Genomic DNA, 21892 nt, shown 5'->3' on the forward strand with positions numbered 1-21892 from the left:
ATTTGATATGGCAAACTTTTTTCTTTAAAACAAACAACCTTTCCATCCTAAGCCCACATGTCCAAGTTAGTATTAATAATGGGGTTTTTCTTGCACGTCCAGGGGTATTACGAAACTTTTCAGGTTTCTAGTTCAAGTGCTTGTACATACTTTTTTTTTCAAGCACAGCTTCATATGGCATTTGAAGAAATTAAAAACATACGTATTTTAAACTCTCGGTGTTAAATATTTTTAATACCCAAACATCATATCACTGAACATTTTCCACGTGCTGCTTCTTTCATCCTCATTTAAATGACTTTGAGTCATTTTAAAAATACTTTCTGCTTTCTGATGGGGGGAGGGAGGATTTACATTTCTCTTACAGCATTTTGCTCCAAGAACCAAACTCGTACACTATATTTTTAATCACTTACTGTGGTATCATGGATACTGGCATGTTTTAGTTCAAGAGGTAGAGATCCTTTTCAGCATGGTAGAGGGTGGGGCCACCGAGGGAAGGATAAACCTGGGGTAGAAATGAATCGTGCGGGAAGTTGAGAGAAAATCTGACTGGATGGAATATAATGACACGTAGAGCTCAAGGGTATGCTACCTTTTATATAGCACACACACACACACATATATATGTTTAGTACCTCACAGGTCATTGCATTTTAAATCACACACAAATGTGAAATTTTAAGGAAACTAACAGATGATTTGAGAATTGGTTATGTCAGCATGGATCAGGCAGATAAAAGCAATACCGGTTGGGGGGACTGCAAAGCTTTAATGTTTGGTCCATGTTAGAGGTAGGTGACCTAATTGGTTTACAGTCGATTTTTCGTTGGGTATGCAGGAAAGTTCAGTTCACGCAGGCTGAGAACGAGTCTACCGCAGAACTATGTTTCATGCACTGAGGGCCCCGGTTCTGCATGTGTGTAGAACATGTGCGTAGCAGTTAAGAGCGTGAGTGTAATTGAGAACGGCTCTTCGAGGAAGCTACCCAGAATACTACAGCTGACGGGTCGAACGCTTTTATTTTAAAACTGGAGTCTAGATCTGCGCAATCAGGAAATCATGTCACGGGAATTCCACAAAGTATAAAATTCTTGAGCTTGCAGCTGAAGTCCGATACAGATTTCTGATCCTGGATTAAAAGGGATGTCATTATTTCAGAGCGATTATAACAAGTGCCTCGGCCAACGTTTTGAAATTTTAAACTGGAGAAAAACCAGCCAGCCGCTGTGCAGAATTAAACCTCAAGTCGAAACGAAAAACGCCAGCATAACATAAATTTAACACAGAAGAAAAATCCTTTTTTTTCATTTTCAGGGCTCACACATTTCTGACAAGTGATGTATAACTGGTTGATTGTGACTAACCTGGTGAAATATACAGTAATACAGAGTGGTGTCACCTCTCAATAATCTCAGCAAAATGTTTCCATGGCATAAGCCCACCTCCCCACTCCCCTCCCACCATTATCTACATCACGGAAACCACAGATCTTAGAAATGGTAAATGAAACAAATGTTCCAGCTGAGTTACTGGCATTCCTTACATACAAAAAAAACAAAAAGAGAAAAAAAAAAAGAAAATAATATTCTTGACTTTAAACTTTTAAAATGCTTATCTTATTTGGCAAACCCACATCTGAACCTCTTTAAATACTATATACATTCACATTAAGTTACTATTATTATATTAAATAGATTTATATATTTATATATTTATATATATCTATGTTATATATACTGCCCTATGGGCTTGAGGTGAGGTTCCATTCAGTAGCTGAATTAATTTTTTTTCTTTATATTGCACCCCTGTCCTCTCACTGTCTCACAACGCAAGCCCTAAAAAAAAAAACAAAATGACATGAGCATTTCGCTGTAATCATCTAACACAGATAGAAAAGGTTTTCTTTTTTCCTTTTCTTTAACTGAGTCCAGTTCTCTTCGGTTGCAAAGTTCAGCCCTGGTGTGACACAAGAAAAAGCCATCTTCTCTCAGGGGTGGCGTAGACGTATTTCTGGGTGGCGGTGGCAAATATCAGCGACAAGACGCATTTGAAAAATACAAACCAATATGTACAGGTGAGCTGTCATCCCGGGGCTGGGGGGGGGGGCATCGGAAGCAGGCAGGGGGATGTGGGAAAGGCGAGAGGGGGAGGTAGAGAGAGAGAAAGAGCTCGGCAAACGAGGGTTCATGTCCCCCGGCTCTTGTCGCGCTTTGGAAGAGGTAGGGAGAAGGGAGGGGGGTCATAGGTCTGCTTCTGCTACAAAAACCGGCTGGCGACAGGGTGCTGCCATGGACCCTTCTTTCTCAAGGTGAACCGCAGGCGCCAGGGCCCTTTTTTTTCTTTTTTAAAATTTCTTTAGAAAGTCAGAGGTTAGCCTCTTGTACTCCATCACCGTACACACACCAAAAAAAAAAGAAAAAAAAAAAAAAAAAAAAACGCAAAGTCCCACGTGGTCTCCTGTTCGTCTCGTTCTGTAGGCCGTCGTGTGAGCGGCGCTGCAAACACTGCGCAGATGTGCTCCGTCTCTTCAGCGTGTCCTTCCGCTCCGTGTCCCGCTCTCGTCTCGATGCTCGCCGGAGCCCATGTGGCTTGCATTTGGTTACAAGATGAACACTCCCCACGCTCTCCTCGTAACTTTGGCAGTGTAATAATTAAAGAATTGTTTGGATTGTGTTTTATTTTGTTTGCTCATTCATGTACTTACTCAGTTCATTTGGGTTCAACATCAGCATCAGAGAGGTGAGTCCGGTGCAGACTTTATTGGCTCTCTAGCAAGGTAGTTAACGTGCTTTTCTCTCGCTCTCGTTTGAAAATTTTTGGACTAGTATTTTATTTAAAGCAAAAAAAGATGAAAGTGATGCTGCACAAAAATGGCAAGTTGTCTCAAAGAAGAGTTCCCAAGGAAATGGCTCCAGATGCGCCAAGGAATCTGTTCTTTCAGACTCTCCCAAAGTTTAATATTAGTGTGAATTACGGGGGGTGCTTGATGTCCACAAAAGCCATTCCTCCTGTCTAGTTTAATTCCCAGACGGCTCACTTTTATATTGCCACAGACTCTTCTGCTACTAGAAAAGCTATTATGGGCTACATGCACACCCATGTACTGTACATACCATGAACACAGGAGCCGAATGTTAGACAGGCCAACAGCGTAACAAAGATAACATTCACTCCGACTGGGAGTTAGTGGTGCTGTGTTCTCTCTATACAGTTCTCCATTTTAATATTAACTTGGGCACAAGGAAGGCAGCCAAAGATGTTTTTAATAATGTGTCTCTGCTGTGTGCGTATGCGTGTGTGTGTGTGTGGTATGTTTATGAGTGTTTGCCTCACTGGGAAGCAGTGTAGTTAGAGGAGTCAGCTGAAAGTGGTCTTCGTGTTGCTAAAGAAGGATGCAGAACCAGATGTGGGACCAGCTAAAGCTTGGGAGGAAGGGTTTGACGGAGACCCCGAGGTTTCTTGCTGAGGTCAGCGGGAGGCGCCATCCAGCACGGCAGGCGTGGCAGGAGTGGTGGAACGCGAGGCACCGCTGGAGCCGGCTTCCTTGGGGCTGCTGGAAACGCTTCCCGCTCCACTTCCAACCCCAACGGCCTGGCCAGAGAGCACCAGGGGCACAGGGGGACTGCTCTCTGAGGGTGTGGGGGGCGCCGTGGAAGAGGACGAGCAGGATGAGGAGGAGGAGGACGACGACGAGGACGAGGGCGTCCCCAGAGGCACGCCTTGCAGGGTCTGGCCGCACACGTGGTGGTGCTTCTCCCAGTCCTTGTGCTGGCAGAAGGAGCCACAGTAGCGCGCCGTGTTGCAGCCGCTACACGTCTCGCTCGCCTTGCGCCCGCAGTTCCAGCAGCTCTACGGAGACAGGGGGCCCCTTGTGAATTTATCATTGCCACCAAAAAAAGAAAAAATTGATCACTGTGGAAAAAGCAAAAGCAATGCTGTGCGCCAGCGCTCGGCTTCAGCAATGTGTCAGCATCACCGTGGTCCTTTGCACGAGACACTCGCTTCCATCTTTAGTCATAAAACATCAACGTGGTGTTCGCTTCGCCCTGTGCACACACACTCTACCTCAAAACACACTAAAGTTCGTTATTAAGGGGAGTTATATTTTAAAGAATCTCATGTATTTATTTCATTTATGTGACGCTTTTCTCCAAAGTGTCACGCCCCCCGGAACAAGCGGACCGGCAACACCTGTCTCTAATCAATGAGACCCAGGATATAAGGAGCTCCATGACAACGACACAATGCGGATTCTTGCAATCAGTCTCAGCGTCTTTGCTCTTTGTGTCTTGCCTGCTCTCCTGTTTTGATCTTTTCCTGTTCTCTACGACGACGAGTTTGTATTGCCTGCATGGTAACATTCACGCCCAGAAATACCTTCACCTGTTCCTGACCTGGATCTTGTCTTGTCCTTCAAACTTGGTTGTATGAATAAAACCAACCTGAGATTGGGTCTTTGACCTACCTGTCTGTCTCCTGTCCGTCTGCCGCCATGACACAAAGCCACTTACATCGTTCAGCTATTTGCAATGATTTACCCATTTATACAGCAGGGTAATTAAATATATAGCTAAATATGTGATTTTAAATTTATAGGCGCAGTATTATAAAAGAGTATAAATATTGTGGTAGTCGTTGGAGACGCTGTTTTGCACTTTAAGGCGACGGGTTCAAATCCCACCTCCTGCTGTTGCTCCCTGGATCAAGGTATTTACTGTGACCTAATACAGTAGAAATTACCCAGCTATATAAACAGGTAAATCAGTGTAAGTAGCTTAACATTGTAAGTTGATTTGGAGAAAAATCACTTCACCATCATAAAATGCATCGATACTTTGCAGATGACTCATTCCTATTGACATCTTTATTCATTTATTTAATTTACAGACAAGTGCATTGCTTTGGTGAACGAGTAAATTTAATGTCACATTTTGAGCAATTTTTGGAATATCTGAAATACAGAGGCTCCTCAACTCGATGGGGTTACGTTCCGATAAACCCATCGTAAGTGAAAAAAATCAAAAAAGTCGAAGAAGAATACAGTATGCAGAATACAGTACCGCATCTACCGAACATCATAGCCTCGCCTGGCCTACCTTAAACATGCTCAATACACTTACCATAGCCTACAGCACACATGGGCGTTGAGTAGACATGATGGGATGCGAAAACACACAACAAAAAAATGCTTTCAACACAGTATTGGTTGTTTACACTCGTGTGCATGATAACTACAGAGACTGCAAGCCTGGCTGAGTGGATGCTGCGGCTCGCTGCCATCGCCCAGCATCGGGAGAGAGTATCGTACCGCATATCGCAAGCATGGGAACAGATAGAGATTCAAAATTCGAAGTACGGATTCTACCGAATGCGTATCGTTATTGCAACATCGTAATTTTGAAAAATCGTAAGTTGAACCATCATAAGTAGAGAAGCATCTGTAGTGTGATGTGTCGTTGGGAGTCAGACAGTGCAGACGGCTGAGACAGAGAAGCGCTCACCTCACTGGAGTCCTCTTGTTGGTTGATGATGGTCAGCGCGTCCTCGGAGGCCTGCCTCTTGGCCTCGGCCAGTGCTCGCTCCATTTTGGACCTCTCGGCAGAGATCATCTCATGGGCCTTGCGCTCCGCCTCCGACACAGCCTTCTGCAGCTCAGACATGGCCTGTCTCTTCACCTCATTCACGGCCTCCTCTGTAAAGACACAAGGAGAGGCTGGTTAAACAGGCCCCTCACCTGGGACTCGCCGTCAGGTCCCTTTCGAAGGCGCTCTACACTCTCGGCTTGTTCAATCTCCGCAAACAGATGTACATCATCCAAGATTTAAAAAGGTTTTAATAATTTAATAAAACAACTCTAGTAACAATCGTTTAGAGTGTTGACAATGGAAGACATTTGCATACATATATATATATATATATATACACATATAATTTTTTAAAATTTTGTTGCTCATAAGCCCAGTATTCAGTGTCTTAACACTTTAAAGGTCTTTCTCAGGTGACCTCAGTTTACACGATATTGGTGTAATTCTACACACAGAGGTGCAGGAAATTATTTTCTCCAAATACACGTTTCAGTAAAAAAGAAATGTCATCACAACATGCTGCTGTTTCCACTCATTCCCAGATGGTTCTAGGAAATAACGATTTGGGTTCAGACTCCCTGGTAAGCAAACAACCCTTCATTAGATATCACTGTAATCTGTTCCTGAAATATTTAGTGTTTAGCGCAGGGAACACCGATGAAGACAAAGAATAGAAAAGAGCACTGGATGAGAGGGGTCTCCACAGATCCTCGTGCAACACATCAAGCGGAAGCATCCCCGGACCACAGGACAGCACCCCCTAGAAACAACCTATGAGCTTCAGTTTTTCCCAGCAGGAGAGCTTCACTCCGGCAACCGCACTTACTACTGCTCCTCATTTTTTATCCCACAAAAGCTTTATTTTCCTTCACGGACCCTTTCCTCCACTCCTTTCCTCCTTTCAGCGGCATCTCCGCAAACCTTCGCTGCTCAGTTATCAACCTTAGTTCATGCACCGCTAAGATTAGTGTGCAAATTTAATTAATTTTATCAAGGAGGCTCCTGAGCAGATGCCGGAGCAATTAGCACTTAGTGAAAAAGCGGGGGCAGAGATATTAACGTCTCAATTCAGGAGGGACTTGGCTGTTATCACCATTTTTTTTTCTTATTTCTCTCTTTGGTCCCTTTTCGCTTCAGGTCTTGTTATTGAAAAGCAGCTTTTTTTAAAAAATCTTTTTAAAATCCTCACTATGAGCGTTTAACTATGCTTGTTATTTTATTTTTTTTAATTTTTTAAAAGCTGCAGAATACAGTGCAGCGGGCCCCCATTCACAGTCGCCCTGCTGGGGTGTGTTTGGCACCAGGTGGCCGAGCCTACCGACGCGCGGCCAGAGGCGACGGGAGCTGTTACTCACCCTGCTTGGTTTGGAGTTGCTTTAGTGCTGGTGAGTGCAGGATACTTGTAGTACCTATGTGAAAAACAACTGCAATTAAAAGGGCATTTCCGCTGGCAACAGCGCAGCACAGATCTCACAGAGCGGAGGCATTTGTCTCGCTGCTGAGCCGCAACTGCAACCAGGGATCACGACCCTTCTGCTCCCTGTGCTACAGCTAAATCTAGCAGAGAACATCATGCTTTACAAGAACATGCTGGAGTTACATCCCACCCATCACTTCCATTTTGGGCTGTGGTACATTCAGCTGTACATTCAGTATTTCACTTTGCTTCCAGTTTGCGATCCACCTGACTCAGACCCACACTCCATTCAGGTGACTTCTCTGCTGCAGAGACGGGTTATGAATTCCTCCCCTTCATTCAGTCTCCTGCACGGTGAAAAAGTTTCCCTGCAGTCCACTGTCCATATCTTGTATTCATCTTATACTCCTTCCTCTTTTTTCTTGCCCTCCAAGATCAGGGGCTAAATAAACCCTGACCCAGTCTGTATCAAGTTCAAATACCATCTATGCAGTTAATGCAGGAAAGTTGTAATTTTTTCTGGTCAAAACTTGCCCCTCCAAATGAATAAACCTCACCAAGCCAGAGCACCTTGCAAAAGTGGAAGACATCCTCAGGATTTGTAATCGTGCTCGTTCACACACCCCACGCTTTCCCACTGTGAAGCTGCCCTACCGCAACCATGCCGGGTTAGCGCATTTTCACTGGGGCTCTGGGGCTCTAAATGCAGTTGCCTTTCAGTGCAGTGACAGATGGAAAGCACTTATCCCTAATGTCATGTCAGATTGCAGCCTCTGGCCTGGTGTAACTAGGCCTCCACCCTCCGGGTGCCAAGCTCTTACCGGCCTTCCTCCAGATCTCTTCAGGCAGGTACCCTGATGGTGTCCTGTGCACAAAGTCTCTGGGAATATCTGCAGAAGATGAGGACAGGTCAGACATGTGCACAGGGGTGGGGCATCAACAACCCTCAGTGTGTATCCAAAGTTTAAAATGGTATAATCGTGCCCTTTTTTTCATTTGAACCCCTGTTCAAGAGATTTTCTTTACATTTTTCATTCATTTGATGCTTTTCTCCACAAGAATTTTGTGTTAATCTACTTTCACCAGTTTACCCCTATGTACATCAGAGAATTTTTTTTCTCGATCAATCCGGTACCTGGCTCAAGGGTACTACAGCAGAAGTGGGATTCAGACTTGGATCCAAAGGCTGTGGCTCTAACCACTACCTGCTGCCCCATGGACAATCGCTTGCGTTGCGTACGCATTAAATTTACGAAGGCCAGGAATAGACAAAAAGCTGTATGTCCCTTTACTGTAACTACTACTCTGATGATTGAATATTAGCATATTTGGATGCAGTTTCACAAGGAGAGATGAGTCCGAGTGCAGGGCTGCAGTCAGACCAAAAGGAGGCACCAAGGATGTACTGGTTCAGCAGCTGATGTGTACATGCAGGCCTCTTCTTTGTACCAAGGGGTGGCATCTCTCTGGAAGCGGTGGACAAGGAGCAAGAAGAGGAGGAGGAGAAAGGTCGCACCGGGCAGGGCTCTTACCTTTTTTCATATCCTCCACATCGCTGTAGCGCCGGATCCAGTGGTTCATCTCCTCGCGATCGGCCTCCTGGCAGCGGCGCAGCACTGTTAGGGACCGCCGCGTCTTCTCCACCATATCCATGATGCAGTTCAGCAGCTGGAGGGGACAGTTGGGGGGGGTGGAAGGTCAGATAGAATTGCATAGCCTGTCTATTTTGTACATTGCAGTTCCAGATGTTTCTGCATGTTTAAGGCACTGGGTGTACAATCACAAAGCAGAAAGAAGAGTGTAGAACCCTTATTAAGGATTAATTGCATTTTTTATTACGGCCCCTTACGGTTTCTCCGGCAGGTGGTGAGCCCACCGAAGAGTGGCTCCACGTCTTGGCTTCGGGCTAAGCCCGGCCAGGCCCCGTGGGCATAGACCTGGCCACCAGGCGCTCACATGCGAGCCCCCCCCCGAGGCCTGGCTCCAGGGTGGGGCCCCGGTGACCCCATACCGGGCGGGGTAAACGAAAGCCTTGATTTTTTCTTCATAAGGGGTTTTTGAACCGCGCTTTGTCTCGTCTGTCATCCAGGACCTGTTTGCCATGGGAGACCCTACCAGGGGCATATAGCCCCAGACAACATAGCTCCTGGACTCATTCAAGGGGCCGGTGCATTGTGATTTGGGCGGTGGTCGGGGCCGAGTGCCCGGCCGACCCAAACCTCGGGCGCCAACTCTGGTTTTTGGGATTTGGAATGTCACCTCACTGGCAGGGAAGGAGCCTGAGCTGGTGCGGGAAGTTGAGAGATACCGTCTAGATATAGTCGGGCTCACTTCCACTCACAGCTTGGGTTCTGGAACCACTCTTCTCGACCAAGGGTGGACTCTCCACTATTCTGGCGTTGCCCAGGGTGAGAGGCGGCGGGCGGGTGTGGGCTTATTAATAGCCCCCCAGTTTAGCCGTCATGTGTTGGAGTCTACCCCGGTGAACGAGAGGCTCCGGGGGTGGATGAGATCCGCCCCGAGTTTCTCAAGTCTCTGGATGTTGTGGGGCTGTCTTGGCTGACACGCCTCTGCAGCATCGCGTGGAGCTCGGGAACGGTGCCTCTGGACTGGCAGACCGGGGTGGTGGTCCCTTTTTTTAAGAAGGGGAAGGGGGACCGGAGATTGTGTTCCAACTACAGGGGGATCACACTCCTTAGCCTCCCTGGGAAAGTCTATGCCAGGATGCTGGAAAGGAGAATCCGACCGATAGTCGAACCTCGGATTCAGGAGGAGCAATGCGGTTTTCGCCCTGGCCGTGGAACACTGGACCAGCTCTATACCCTCACTAGGGTGCTGGAGGGTTCGTGGGAGTTTGCCCAACCAGTCCATATGTGTTTTGTGAACCTGGAGAAGGCATTTGACCGTGTCCCCCGTGGCATCCTATGGGAGGTACTTCGGGATTATGGGGTTTGGGGCTCGCTGCTATGGGCTGTTCGTTCCCTGTATGACCAGAGCAGGAGCTTGGTTCACATTGCCGGCAGTAAGTCAGACCTATTCCCGGTGCATGTTGGACTCCGCCAGGGCTGCCCTTTGTCACCGATTCTGTTCATTATCTTCATGGACAGAATTTCTAGGCGCAGCCAGGGAACGGAGGGTGTCTGTTTTGGTGGCCGCGAGATCTCGTCTCTGCTTTTTGCGGACGATGTGGTCCTGTTGGCTTCATCAGGTCAAGACTTGCAGCGTGCATTGGGGAGTTTTGCAGCCGAGTGCGAAGCGGCGGGGATGAGAATCAGCACCTCCAAATCCGAGGCCATGGTTCTCAGTCGGAAAAAGGTGGATTGCCTCCTCCGGGTTAGGGGGGAGTTGCTCCCTCAAGTGGAGGAGTTTAAGTATCTCGGGGTCTGGTTCACGAGTGAGGGAAAAATGGAGCGGCAAGTTGACAGACAAATCGGCACAGTGTCCGCAGTAATGCGGTCATTGTACCGGTCTGTTGTGGTGAAGAGGGAGCTGAGTCGTAAGGCGAAGCTCTCAATTTACCGGTCGATCTACGTTCCTACCCTCACCTATGGTCATGAGCTCTGGATCATGACCGAAAGAATGAGATCGCGGATACAAGCGGCAGAAATGAGTTTCCTCCGCAGAGTGGCTAGGCGCACCCTTAGGGACAGGGTGAGGAGCTCAGTCACCCTGGAGGAGCTCGGAGTAGAGCCGTTGCTCCTCCGCATCGAGAGGAGCCAGTTGAGGTGGCTCGGGCATCTGTTCCGGATGCCTCCTGGACGCCTCCCTGGGGAGGTGTTCCGGGCTTGTCCCACTGGGAGGAGGCCTCGGGGCAGACCCAGGACACGTTGGAGAGACTATGTCTCCCGGCTGGCCTGGGAACGCCTTGGGGTTCCCCCAGAGGAACTGGAGGAGGTGTGCGGGGAGAGGGAAGTCTGGAGGACTCTGCTCGGACTGCTGCCCCCGCGACCCGGCCCCGGATAGCGGAGGAAGACGGATGGATGGATGGACGGATGGATGGATGGATGGATGGATGGATGCATTTTTATTATGAACAAGCAGATGGTGCAATTCTGTGTGCTGCTGGGTAGCTGTACAGTACAGAGTAGCACTGACACTGTGTACTGACAGTCCCCATTCCCAGCACTGCTCTGGTAAGGGAGTTATAGTCTCCCCCTGCCTTATGAAGGTCATTCATTCCTGAAAAACCTATTGTAAGGTGAATTCTCATAAGTGAAAATAATAAAAATAGCTCTTTTACAGCTACTACATACTGGACATTGAACAAGCACTCACAAACAAAACATTCATATATATGACGCTCAGTGTTTATCTATTAATTTGATATTTGCAAAGAAAACAACAAAACAGAACAAAACAGACATAAGAAATTAATGAAAATGAATTTACGCTCAGTGAATAAGTTGACATGGTTTGTGCAGTCCAGTTAGGTGCCGTTGTTCCAGTGATCATAATGGGGTGAAGAAAGCATACGAGGGCTAATAGAGCTTGAAAACTTAACACAGCACAAACTAGAACTGAGAAGGAGTCCGTATGGTGGCTCTGGTCATGCACCGCTCAGGTATTGAGAGGTGCACCAAATCTAAATTCGGTCCATGGGAATGCAAAGAAATGCCTTGCAAATCAAACTACACACATCACACACACACACACACACCATCTGAACCGCTTGTCCCATACGGGGTCGGGGGAGCCGGAGCCTAACCTGGCAACACAGGGCGGAAGGGACACACCCAGGATGGGACGCCAGTCCATCGCAAGGCACCCCAAGCGGGACTTGAACCCCAGACCCGCCAGAGAGCAGGACCCAGTCCAACCCACTGCGCCATCACGCTCCCCATCAAATCAGACTAGGGCTATTAAATAAATCTCCTTTCTCGTGACCCAAATGGGCATATCTCTACAATTTGGTGGTGTGTATTTGTGTGTATGGCCGTGGAAAAGCAAACAGGGAATGAGCAATAGCTGATGGTCACACAATGGCTGGCTTGCTTGAGCTCAGCTGAGTGCTACATCCAGCTCCCTGTAGGGAGGATAAGCCATCTACCAAAATCCAGCTCGTCTGCCACTTGTTAAATCATAAACCCAGTAAGACCCCCCATCTCTTTCACACTGAATGGTTAATATGTCCCTGTATTATCAATATTCGCTGATTTCTATGAGTTTGGAAGATGCATTAATCTAAACCACACACACACACACACACACACACACACACACACATTTTCAGAACCGCTTGCCCCATACGGGGTCACGGGGAACCGGAGCCTACCCGGCAACACAGGGCGTAAGGCCGGAGGGGGAGGGGACATACCCAGGACGGGACGCCAGTCCGTCACAAGGCACCCCAAGCGGGACTCGAACCCCAGACCCACCAGAGAGCAGGACTGCGGTCCAACCCACTGCGCCACCGCACCCCCCTAATCTAAACCATTACCATTTATAATAAAAGAATACAGATTATGTTGTCCAAGGGTACAACAACAGGTCTCCTTTAGGAAGTGGGAATCTGCTTTCAACCTCAAAATACATGCAAACTGGGCATCCAGACTCCAAGAAGACCTACGTTATCAAGATGCTTCCACTCCTCAGCCCACTCGCGATCAGTCAGCCGGTGATCGATGACTTCCTCCTGCCGCAGGCCATGCACAGCTGCAACACAAAGAGGCTTTGGTGAGTGCTGTACCACCCACCTTGCTCCATTTCTTGGGGAGCTGTTCTTCAAGGAGGCAGACATACCCGACACACCTCATATTTAAATGAAGTTCTGAAAGTCCATTACACACGTAGAGCTTTTTAAAATAGTGCATAATGATAAAATGTATTATTAATTTCCTTAACAGTTTATCCCAGAAAATTTACATAGCATACAGTTTTACACATTGAGTGGCACATTTTAAAGAAGTAGTACTTCACTCAAGTGTATAACAGGTGTTTCCATTTTGAAACCGTAACCAACAACCTTCTGGCCCAGTTCTTTATTAAAAGGCCCACTTGTAACCCCGTGGTTTTTGGACCAAAAATCCAGTCGCTGGTCATTATGTGACATATGGAGGCCCACCTGTCTGCCGGTGGCGGTCACGACCCTCGCGGTGCTCAGCATGGCGATAAGCGTCACGGTAGTGGTGTGCCAGGGCCATGTCCTCCAGGCGGTAGTGCTGGGGAGCAGGGCCGCTGGAGTGGCCCAAACCGTTGGGGGGGTGTGTGGGCAGTCCGTTGGGGGGTGGGTGGGCTGGCAGCCCACCGCTAGGGCTGTAGCGCTGGCTGGGGCTCACTGTGCATGGCCGCTTGGCCAAGTGTTCAGCGTGGAGGCTGTCACGCTCACCGGTGCTGTCTTTGGTCCTGAAGTTAAAGGAGGGAGAACACTGGAAGTGAAGCCCCTACATGACCAAGCACCGCAATGCAAATTGGGTCATAATAAAATCAGAAGAATACTGCCCTCCAAAGCAACTTACAATGTCTAGCTACCTACGCTGACTTACCCATTTATACAGCAGAGTAATTTTTACTGGTGTAAGTCAAGGTCAGTACCTTGAGCAAGGGTAGAGAAGATGGGATTAGAAGCTGGATACTTCAAACACAAAGCAGCAGCTCTAACCCCTACCCCATTTGCTATCCGCAGACCTAAGAAACACTTAACATTTTTCCACAGAACAAATATCTAAAAGAGAAAAACCTAATCTGTAAACTGAACATCTAAAATGCAGTTAGCCCTTTTTCAACTTTTAACCTTTTTCACCCTTAGTTTTGTCTCTTCAGCTGATCTTACGCTAAGGTATTGCATCTGGCAGATGTTCTGTTCAGCGATTTAAAAAAAAAAAAAAAAAAAACTTCATCTTGGCCGTTTAAATGTTAGCTTTCTGCATTAATCTCCATAAGGGCCGATCTCAGCACAGGCGGGAACTCTGAGGTCAATCCTGTTCAGTCGTCGCAGCTATCAGACAGAAACAAAAGCACATGGCTCCGCCCCACCACACCCATGGCCCAAGCAAGGTGCTTTCCGGGGTGCAGCTAAAATACCATGACCCACAGTTAAAGGCAACAGCTGGATCAACAGCATCGACACTGTGAGGTCGAGTGGGACCACCAAGGTGTGTGGATTATTGACGAATTGCCCACTCCCCCTCCTTCCCCAGAGCCTAAAACACTGCGCCCAGCCTTCACCGGCCAGCCTGGATCAGTACAAACAGAAATTCAGAAAGCCACCATCTGGACACATCCCTGACATATGGCCAGCTTCAGGGAAACTCGGGGAGGGGAAGAGATTATATGCATCTTAAATTACAATTAGTTTTCCCCCTCGATGCGGTACGTTCAGAGGCTGTGACAGGGACACGGGATCGCACTCGCCGTGGCCCGAAATACGAGCACGGCCGCTCCGGGTACGGCCATCTGAGCATGCCTCTTGTATGACATCCAGAGCATCTGGAATTGTCCTCTTTTCTGTGTGCCGGAGACATCTGGTGTGTGTGTGCGTGTGCGCGCGCGCGTGTGTGTGTGTGTGTGTGTGTGTGTGTGTGTGTGTGTGTGTGTGTGTGTGTGCGCGCGTGTGCATGTAGGCCCTCCACGCAGACACTGTGGATTTGTCTGCTTTTGGAAAATCACCCAGAATAATGCAGCGAAACACAGCAGCAGGGCTGGGACAGAGGTGGGGCTAAGTGCAGGGCTGGGTGCAGGGCTGGGTGCAGGGCTGTCCCGGTACCTGTCGGGGGTCCTCCGCTTGCCATGTTCGTTGATCTCCAGCAGGATCTCGGACGAGTCCAGGGGGGAGCTGGCATTGGCGTCCAACAACAGCTGCTCGTGCTGAGCCAGGTACTGCGCAGGTGTCTGCTTGGCCATGCGCGCACAGTGCAGCAGCTCCCTTTGCAGGAGGGGCAGGTTTGCCTGCAGTGGGGTGGAGAGGGACAGGGGGCTGACGGTGACACACAGCACAGGAGAACAGTTTTCCCCTCCCCACTCAATGAAGAGCAAAGTCGATGTCTGACACATTCCTCCAGAAATTGCTTTGACAGTAGACAGTGTCTAAATGTCACCAACCTATCACCCAAGGATATCTTTAATAAACGAAGCACTGGCAAGGGCAGTGGTCTGGAACACACTCTACAAATGGCTATGCGTATGCAGATTTGATCCAACCTCTTATTTTAAATAATACATTAGTTTTGTAAAATCTATATTTAAAATTCTTACAAAATTACAAAGTACAACCTTCCCTCGTAAAACGTGGTCCCGTCAATGAAATACTGTTTACTTTTCTGAATATAGACAGTTTTTTCATACAATGATCTTGTTATACAGTACAATGGCATTTTTTTTACATTTACATTTACATTTATTCATTTAGCAGACACTTTTCTCCAAAGCAACGCACATCTCCGAGAAAAAATACAATGAGTGGATTACATTTTACTTGGTATCATGCCTAATGTACATCGACAACAGGTGTTCTAATCACAGCTACAATATGTTTCGCTCTCAATGCACACAGACACCATGGCTCTTCCATAACAATACACTTCCTGCTTTCCACTTCCTGTCACATGGACAGTCTCAACCAATCCCAATACTGATTACGGTAAACCTAACTCACAGCAGATTTAATACTAATTTTTAGAAATAAGGTGCATAAACATGTAATTATCAATTCAATTTAAATGATAAAAGCTTTTATAACACGAATAATCCGACACTAACATAAACAAAGTGTTTCTCTTGTGGTTTACAAGTCGCAATCTGGAAGTAACACTGACAGTCCTAAATCGTTTCACTCTTCTGCATAAGTCATGGTACCAGTTTTAACTTACTGGATAATACAGGATATATAAAATTATTAGTTTTATCATTGTAATGCAAAACAGACTTTTCATTTTTGTATTCAAATTCATTTTAGGTGAAATGTTTTTCAAGGAACTTATTTTTCGCCAGTTATTCAACCCCCTCAAAACGGGAATCCACTGACTTTACAGGATGAAGTAACTCCATCAAACAAGGTGTGGCTGCGCATCTGGTGCCTCTAGTTCTTCATACCTAGAATGTAATAAATGCTGTATTTCATGTAAATGACCTTCAAAGCATAGTCCATATGTTGACGGACTTGTTGAGCTAGGGAACAGTCTGAGATAAAGACCAGCGCACACAGGCTGCCTGGCAGAAAAACATAGACACTCTGAGCACTTGTGGGCATAGCTGGTTAATGCAGGGCTTTGAAATGGATGATGAATGGATAGTAGCTCTCCAGAATGTCAAAAAGCAGTACGCATCTCCAAGTTCACAGCTTCTCAAAAAGCAGACTGCTTTGGTATTTCCTATTCTTCCCCTGCTGCTTCTCTTACAGAGTTCACACTACATACTGTGGCTTCCAGAAACATGCCCTGGGAGCCTTTCTTTATTGAACAGATAAACAGAGTTCTCATTAAGGCTCTGCGTGTGTGTGTGTGTGTGTGTGTGTGTGTGTCTGTCACTTCCAAATGTGTGGGTGTGTTTTCCAGCCACATACGTACAGATGCTGGTCCAGAGGAAAAACAAGTAAGGCTCCAGCTAGTTCCTTCATCCCACCTGGGTTACCGCTTCTTTGAACACACATCGTTGTGGGACAAGGAGGTACAAGCTGTTTGCTGACATCACGCCCAACACGCTCTACAGTCAGTTTCTGAAACGCTCCACCGCGCCTGCTACCACTGTCTTTTATTGTGCTGCTGGTCATATGATCGTTGCTTGGGTGCAGTTGCGTTGCTAAATGGGGTCTAGCACTTCGTGGAGGGGGAGAGCGTGGAGAGGTGGCGGACGGCAGGGAGCCTTCGGCATGGAGGTTCGCAGCAACAGTCAGCTAGGGATTAACCAGTCGACATCGGCGCCACGGAAAAACGGCACACATGAGCCGCCTGTCAACATCTGTCAGAAAATCTCCTTTTCCCGCTCAACGTCACTCGGCTCAGCTCTGCTCTCCCCCAAGATTGCGTGCAGCCAGGTTCGGAGTAAACACCGGCGTGCCGGATTTAATTAATTGCGAATGATTGCCATATGGACCGTTCTCAGGGTGCCAGGCAGAGCAAGCTGCAGTCGGGGTCTGTCTCTTTTATCTGTTACGCTTCGGTAAGTTCCCCGCGACAGGGAGCGGGTGGCAGGAGCCGAGATGGTGCCGATGTCTGCCTGCCCAGCTTGTTTGTGGCACACCTCCACACACAGGTGATGGCCAGCAGGAGCACCCGGACACACTCAGCACACACTTACCTTAAGGAAAGGAATAACAAAAGGACGCAGGGGGAAGTTGGTGGCCTCCTGGAGTTTAGAGTGAAACTCTTCTATAGTTAGAGTTGAATTCTGTAGACAGAAATAGAGAAACAATTTTTTACCTATATTTATTGCACTAAATATGGATATCAATGAACTGTGATGTTATCACCATCTTCACATTGAAAATATGTAGCAAGGGGCAGCAGGTAGTGTAGTAGTTATATATGTGGACTTATAACTTGAAGAATTTTGATTGAAATCTTATTACTGCTATACCTTTACTTGATTGAGGTAAGTGGGTCAGTTTTTGTATGTCAGTTCTGATAAAAGCTAAGCAATCTATAAACTATAATAGCCGCAGGGTGGACAAGTCGACGTTCAATGGAAGTCCGTAGTCGGCTAGCAGAGCTCTCGTTGCTTGGAGGCAGCAGGTGGCGCAGTGGTTAGAGGTGCCACATTGCACATTTGGGGTCCAGGTTTGAGCCCCACTTCCTGCTGTAACAAACCTGAACAATGTACTTTGAACTGACCCAGTAAGAATTACATTGCTTTATAAATGGGTAAATGGCCGGAAGAGGCTTAACACTGTAAGTTGCTTCGGAGAAAGCGTCAGATAAATACATATGCGACTGTAAGTATGAGCAATTCCACTTCCATTATGGCTGCAGTTGTCCTTTTCAGAATTTTTAGTTAGTGACTGCTTTATAGCTGACGCATCAGTGAAAACACAAACATGTGAACCGCCCCCAGGGATGAATCGGGCCATTTCTGTGGCTGAGGAGCGCTCGGTGGAAGACTCACCACCAAACCCAACACAAGGCTGCGCACACGCTCCCCGATTTCAGGCGAGATGTCGTTGCCAAACTGCTGCAGCGTGGTGAGGAAGCGCTTTAGCTTGCAAAGCTGCCGCGCACCACAGGCTGGCGGGAGCTGCTGGGTCGACAGCGAGGCCGTAGACGACATGGCGGGCCCATTGCTGAAGCCGTTGGGCGTGGAAGGTGCCCCGTTAAGTGCCGTGGGCGAGTGGCCACTCCCGTTCAACACTGTGGAGACAGAGGGAGAGGAGGTTGCCATCAGAACCTGCATCTGCCCCACATGCAGCCATCTATCTCTCCACCCCTGTGACTTTCCACGCATTCCTGATAGGGCCAAGGTTGGTGCCAGGGGGCACACCTGAGAATAGAACAGAGAAGGCACACGCGTTGAGACCAGAATACGCACTGAAGTCAAAGATAGAGGATGCTTCTGATCACAACGTTGCTGTTGCCGCTGTTGACTCAAGAAGGGTTCATCCTGGTCTGACCGAACCTCTGAGCTCAGAAGCTTCTGCTGTTTCTTCACAAGTGGAACCATCTGACTCTCTCCTGGCTGCCCCCAGCGCCTTTCCTCTACAGCCCGGGTCTCTCACCCATTCACTAGAACACAGCTATAAGAGGAACTTATTAAAGAGGACCTAAAATTAGACTTGTGGCTTGCGCTACATCTACTCTGATAGCAGGTGTGTTGCTAAATTGGTCGCCGCACATGTCCACCAGCTGAAAGTAGATTTGCAGCTTTTGGGTTCGGAATCCCCTCCCCCTTCCACTCATTGCAGTTCCTTTGCGTTCTCAAGCGCACCTTTCTGAGGAAAAATGACTGAGGTCTTAGTTATTCCCTCAATGGTGTCTTAAATGACCTATGTAATCTAATTCCTAGAACAGATGCAGAACTCGTGCACCCAGTTGTTTACATGTACATGGTGTAATAATACTGCAGCTGGGCATATTATGTAATTGTTAGGGGGGTTTATATGACATTTAAGGCACTGATCATCCAGCACAAAGCAACTCAATTAATAAGCAAATATATATAAATTAATGGAAAAAGAAAGGATTTTAAATGTAAACCCTGGCTAATTTCAGCTGAAACTCTAATCATTTAGTTCTTGTTCTTGTTTTTTGAGTATTCCTGCGCCAGTGAAATGGGCTTTTCTTTGAAATTGTCTACCATTCGACTCAGGCCCACGGTCTTCAGCAGGCACGGACATATGTTGGTCAGCCATGTGACCCACCACTTGCGCCCTGGTTATAGAGCGGAGTGCGGGCAACGCTGTCGGCCGCAGCGACAGGTGAAACAACACGGCTTGCCGTGGCTATATAGGGAAGAAACTGGTTTGATGGGCTCCGTGAGCCTACCGTCTGTAAACAAAGGGCGCTGTGCGGCACACCACCAGGGGACGGTCGAACCACACCCTGGGCAACGGGCAGCTGCAGGAGGCACCTGCCACCTGGGTGCACACACACACACACACACACACACACACACACACGCGTGTGCCTTTCAAGATCATATACCCATGTTCATTTGCATACAGCCACAAGGGAAATAAACAGTGGCTTACTGAACTGCGGAATACCACAGAGAAAGGGGGAGTATGTCTGCACCTGTTAAACCCCAAAGAAATACTGAGTCAGGGACAGAAACACAAACACGCACGTGCAAACACACTCGACAAGCCGATTTACAAATATCTGCATGTCTGAGGTCCAAACACTAGCTTAACGCTTACAGGTGCATCATTTACTACAGCCCATCCAGTTTTACCTCATGGCATTTACTCAACACAATAAAGTCTAACTGTTACTGTGATCTTGAAAAGCATATGTTTCTAAGCATTAGGGAAAAATACAGTTGGTACAATTTTCTACACTTCATTACAAGTACTCTTTGTTAATAAGGTACACAGATTACTGCCGAAGAAAATTTAGAAAAAAAACTCATACTGAAGAATTCTTGGAGAAGATTATCAAAACATTGATCCAAATCCAAATTTCTTTAACTCAATAGAGGTGTACCTTGATTGTGTGTTTGTGTGTGTGTCTGTGTTTTTAAACCTATACATTTGTTACGCCATGTAGTTCTTCTTCACACCAGATCACTGGGCTTGCCAAGAAGATAGCAACTTACTGGTTGTAGGAGTGAACGAGGCATTGCGACTGGAAGCCTGGTTTACTGCGGGGGGAGGGGGCGGCATAGTGGGCGGAGTCGATCTTGGCTGGGTTTTGACATCAGCGGGTGAATCTGGCATCGTTCCAACCTTCTGCACTTTATTACCTGAGGGAAGAGCGGTGCGAACAGGTCAGGAGGGCAGTCAAGTGCGTATGACAGGCGACATCAGGATGAAAATAACATCCATTGCGGTGCCCCTCTTAATTTTTCTGTGAATTTCTCCAAATTCTGATGATGTGTGCTGCTTTATGCATTCCCTGCAAGAGCGTATAAGTACAGGTCCTCTGGTTCCCGGGAGGAGGGCAAGGACTGGAGGTGAGAGGCAGAGGACAGAGGACAGAAGGTAAACGAAAGGCCTATCTGTGCTCTTGGAAGCTTCCAGTAACACCTGCTGTCCCGCTCAGCAGCTGCCGTCTGCCATGCGTCGCCGCCCTCCCTGCCTTGCCCGTCCCCTCTCATTCCCTTCGCACCCCCACCCCGAGACACCCCGGTAGCGGACAGACGGGCTGATGGCCTGCGACAAGTGCAGCTGGACGTGCCGCTGTCCGTCACGGCGGCCCGCTCGCCGATGTTAGCCGGGGCCCCCTGGCCGGGACCAAACAAGGCAAGCTGCGCCTGGGCAACAGTAGGACCGCATCGCCTTTCCTGGAGCTCAAGGGCTCCGTGTCCTGTCAGTGTCGCAGACACACGCACAAGCGCACACACGGGGTTGTCCCCTCTCCTAATCCTCCACGAGTCCAGCACGCCCACGGTTCTGTCCGAAAATGACTCGTGTTGCAAACCGTTGTCCAAACGGCACTAATTTTATAAGCTGCATATGATTAACGACGGTAATAAAAGTGCAATTCCGCGTTGTCGGTTTGTGTGTCCGCTGGTAATTCCAGTCATTTCTGGGAGCAGATAAAAGGTGGATGCTATGTGACAGCTTCGGTTTACAGAGCGTACCTTTTAAACGCTAAGCCACTTGGTAATGGTTCAAAATGTGAACTTGTAATGAAAAATGTGTTGGTTTAATAGCTACAGAAGCCCTGCAGTTGTACCTTCACGTGGAATGCTTAACCTCAATTACACATACACACTGAGCAAAATTGCTGATCCCAAGCAGAGTTGCGGCGAACCGGAGCCTAGCCCAGCAACGCAGGGCTAGAGGGGGAGGGGACACACCCAGGATGGGACGCCAGTCCATTGCAAGGCACCCCAAGCAGGACTCAAACCCCAGACCCACCAGACAGCAGGATCCAGCCAAACCCGCTGCGCCACTGCACCCCTCTAACCTCTGTTAGAACAGGAAAAAATTTAACCTAATAATTCTGCATAATTTTGTACGCTGCGTAAATTTCTACAGTAAAAACAAAGAGGGAAAAATATGGAGCGGGTCTATGAAAACGATAGGTCTTTTTGAAGAACAAGGCGCACAGTGGTACCCGTCACCAGGGCAATGTGTGAGTGAGTTTAAAGTAGTGGTGCTCCGATACAAGCCCACTGGGATAGTGTTCACTAAACCATTGAGAAAGTCTTTAGTTTGATTTGCCACGCTCTATTTTATTTTTCAACCACAACCCAAAATTCGAAATTATGCATCGTAATCTGATTGCTCTAAGGATGTCTATTTTGTCAAGGTCCACACCTAAAGTTCCATCTGTAAATATGCATATGAGCAAAGTGT

General features: G+C 47.6%; 1 protein-coding gene across 2 annotated transcripts in view; it reads right to left on the bottom strand.

Moving 5' to 3' along the window:
• Positions 1-2453: 2453 nt before the first annotated feature.
• The window catches only part of LOC108926181 (protein CBFA2T3-like), a 35598-nt gene continuing 16159 nt past the window's right edge, over positions 2454-21892 (bottom strand). The window contains exons 2-12 of one of the 2 annotated variants that reach the window (XM_018738741.2): positions 20185-20331; positions 18040-18281; positions 17236-17325; positions 14708-14889; positions 13067-13347; positions 12572-12657; positions 8538-8673; positions 7827-7895; positions 6944-6997; positions 5505-5695; positions 2454-3852 (exon numbers count right to left, since the gene is read on the bottom strand). In XM_018738741.2, the coding sequence (XP_018594257.2) occupies positions 3472-3852; positions 5505-5695; positions 6944-6997; positions 7827-7895; positions 8538-8673; positions 12572-12657; positions 13067-13347; positions 14708-14889; positions 17236-17325; positions 18040-18281; positions 20185-20305 (1833 nt within the window). In that variant the 5' untranslated portion in view covers positions 20306-20331 and the 3' untranslated portion in view covers positions 2454-3471. The remainder of the gene's footprint in view (positions 3853-5504; positions 5696-6943; positions 6998-7826; positions 7896-8537; positions 8674-12571; positions 12658-13066; positions 13348-14707; positions 14890-17235; positions 17326-18039; positions 18282-20184; positions 20332-21892) is intronic. The other variant, XM_018738742.2, reaches the window with a different exon arrangement.

This window comes from Scleropages formosus, chromosome 7, assembly GCF_900964775.1.
Source record: "Scleropages formosus chromosome 7, fSclFor1.1, whole genome shotgun sequence".
Lineage (NCBI taxonomy): Eukaryota > Metazoa > Chordata > Actinopteri > Osteoglossiformes > Osteoglossidae > Scleropages > Scleropages formosus.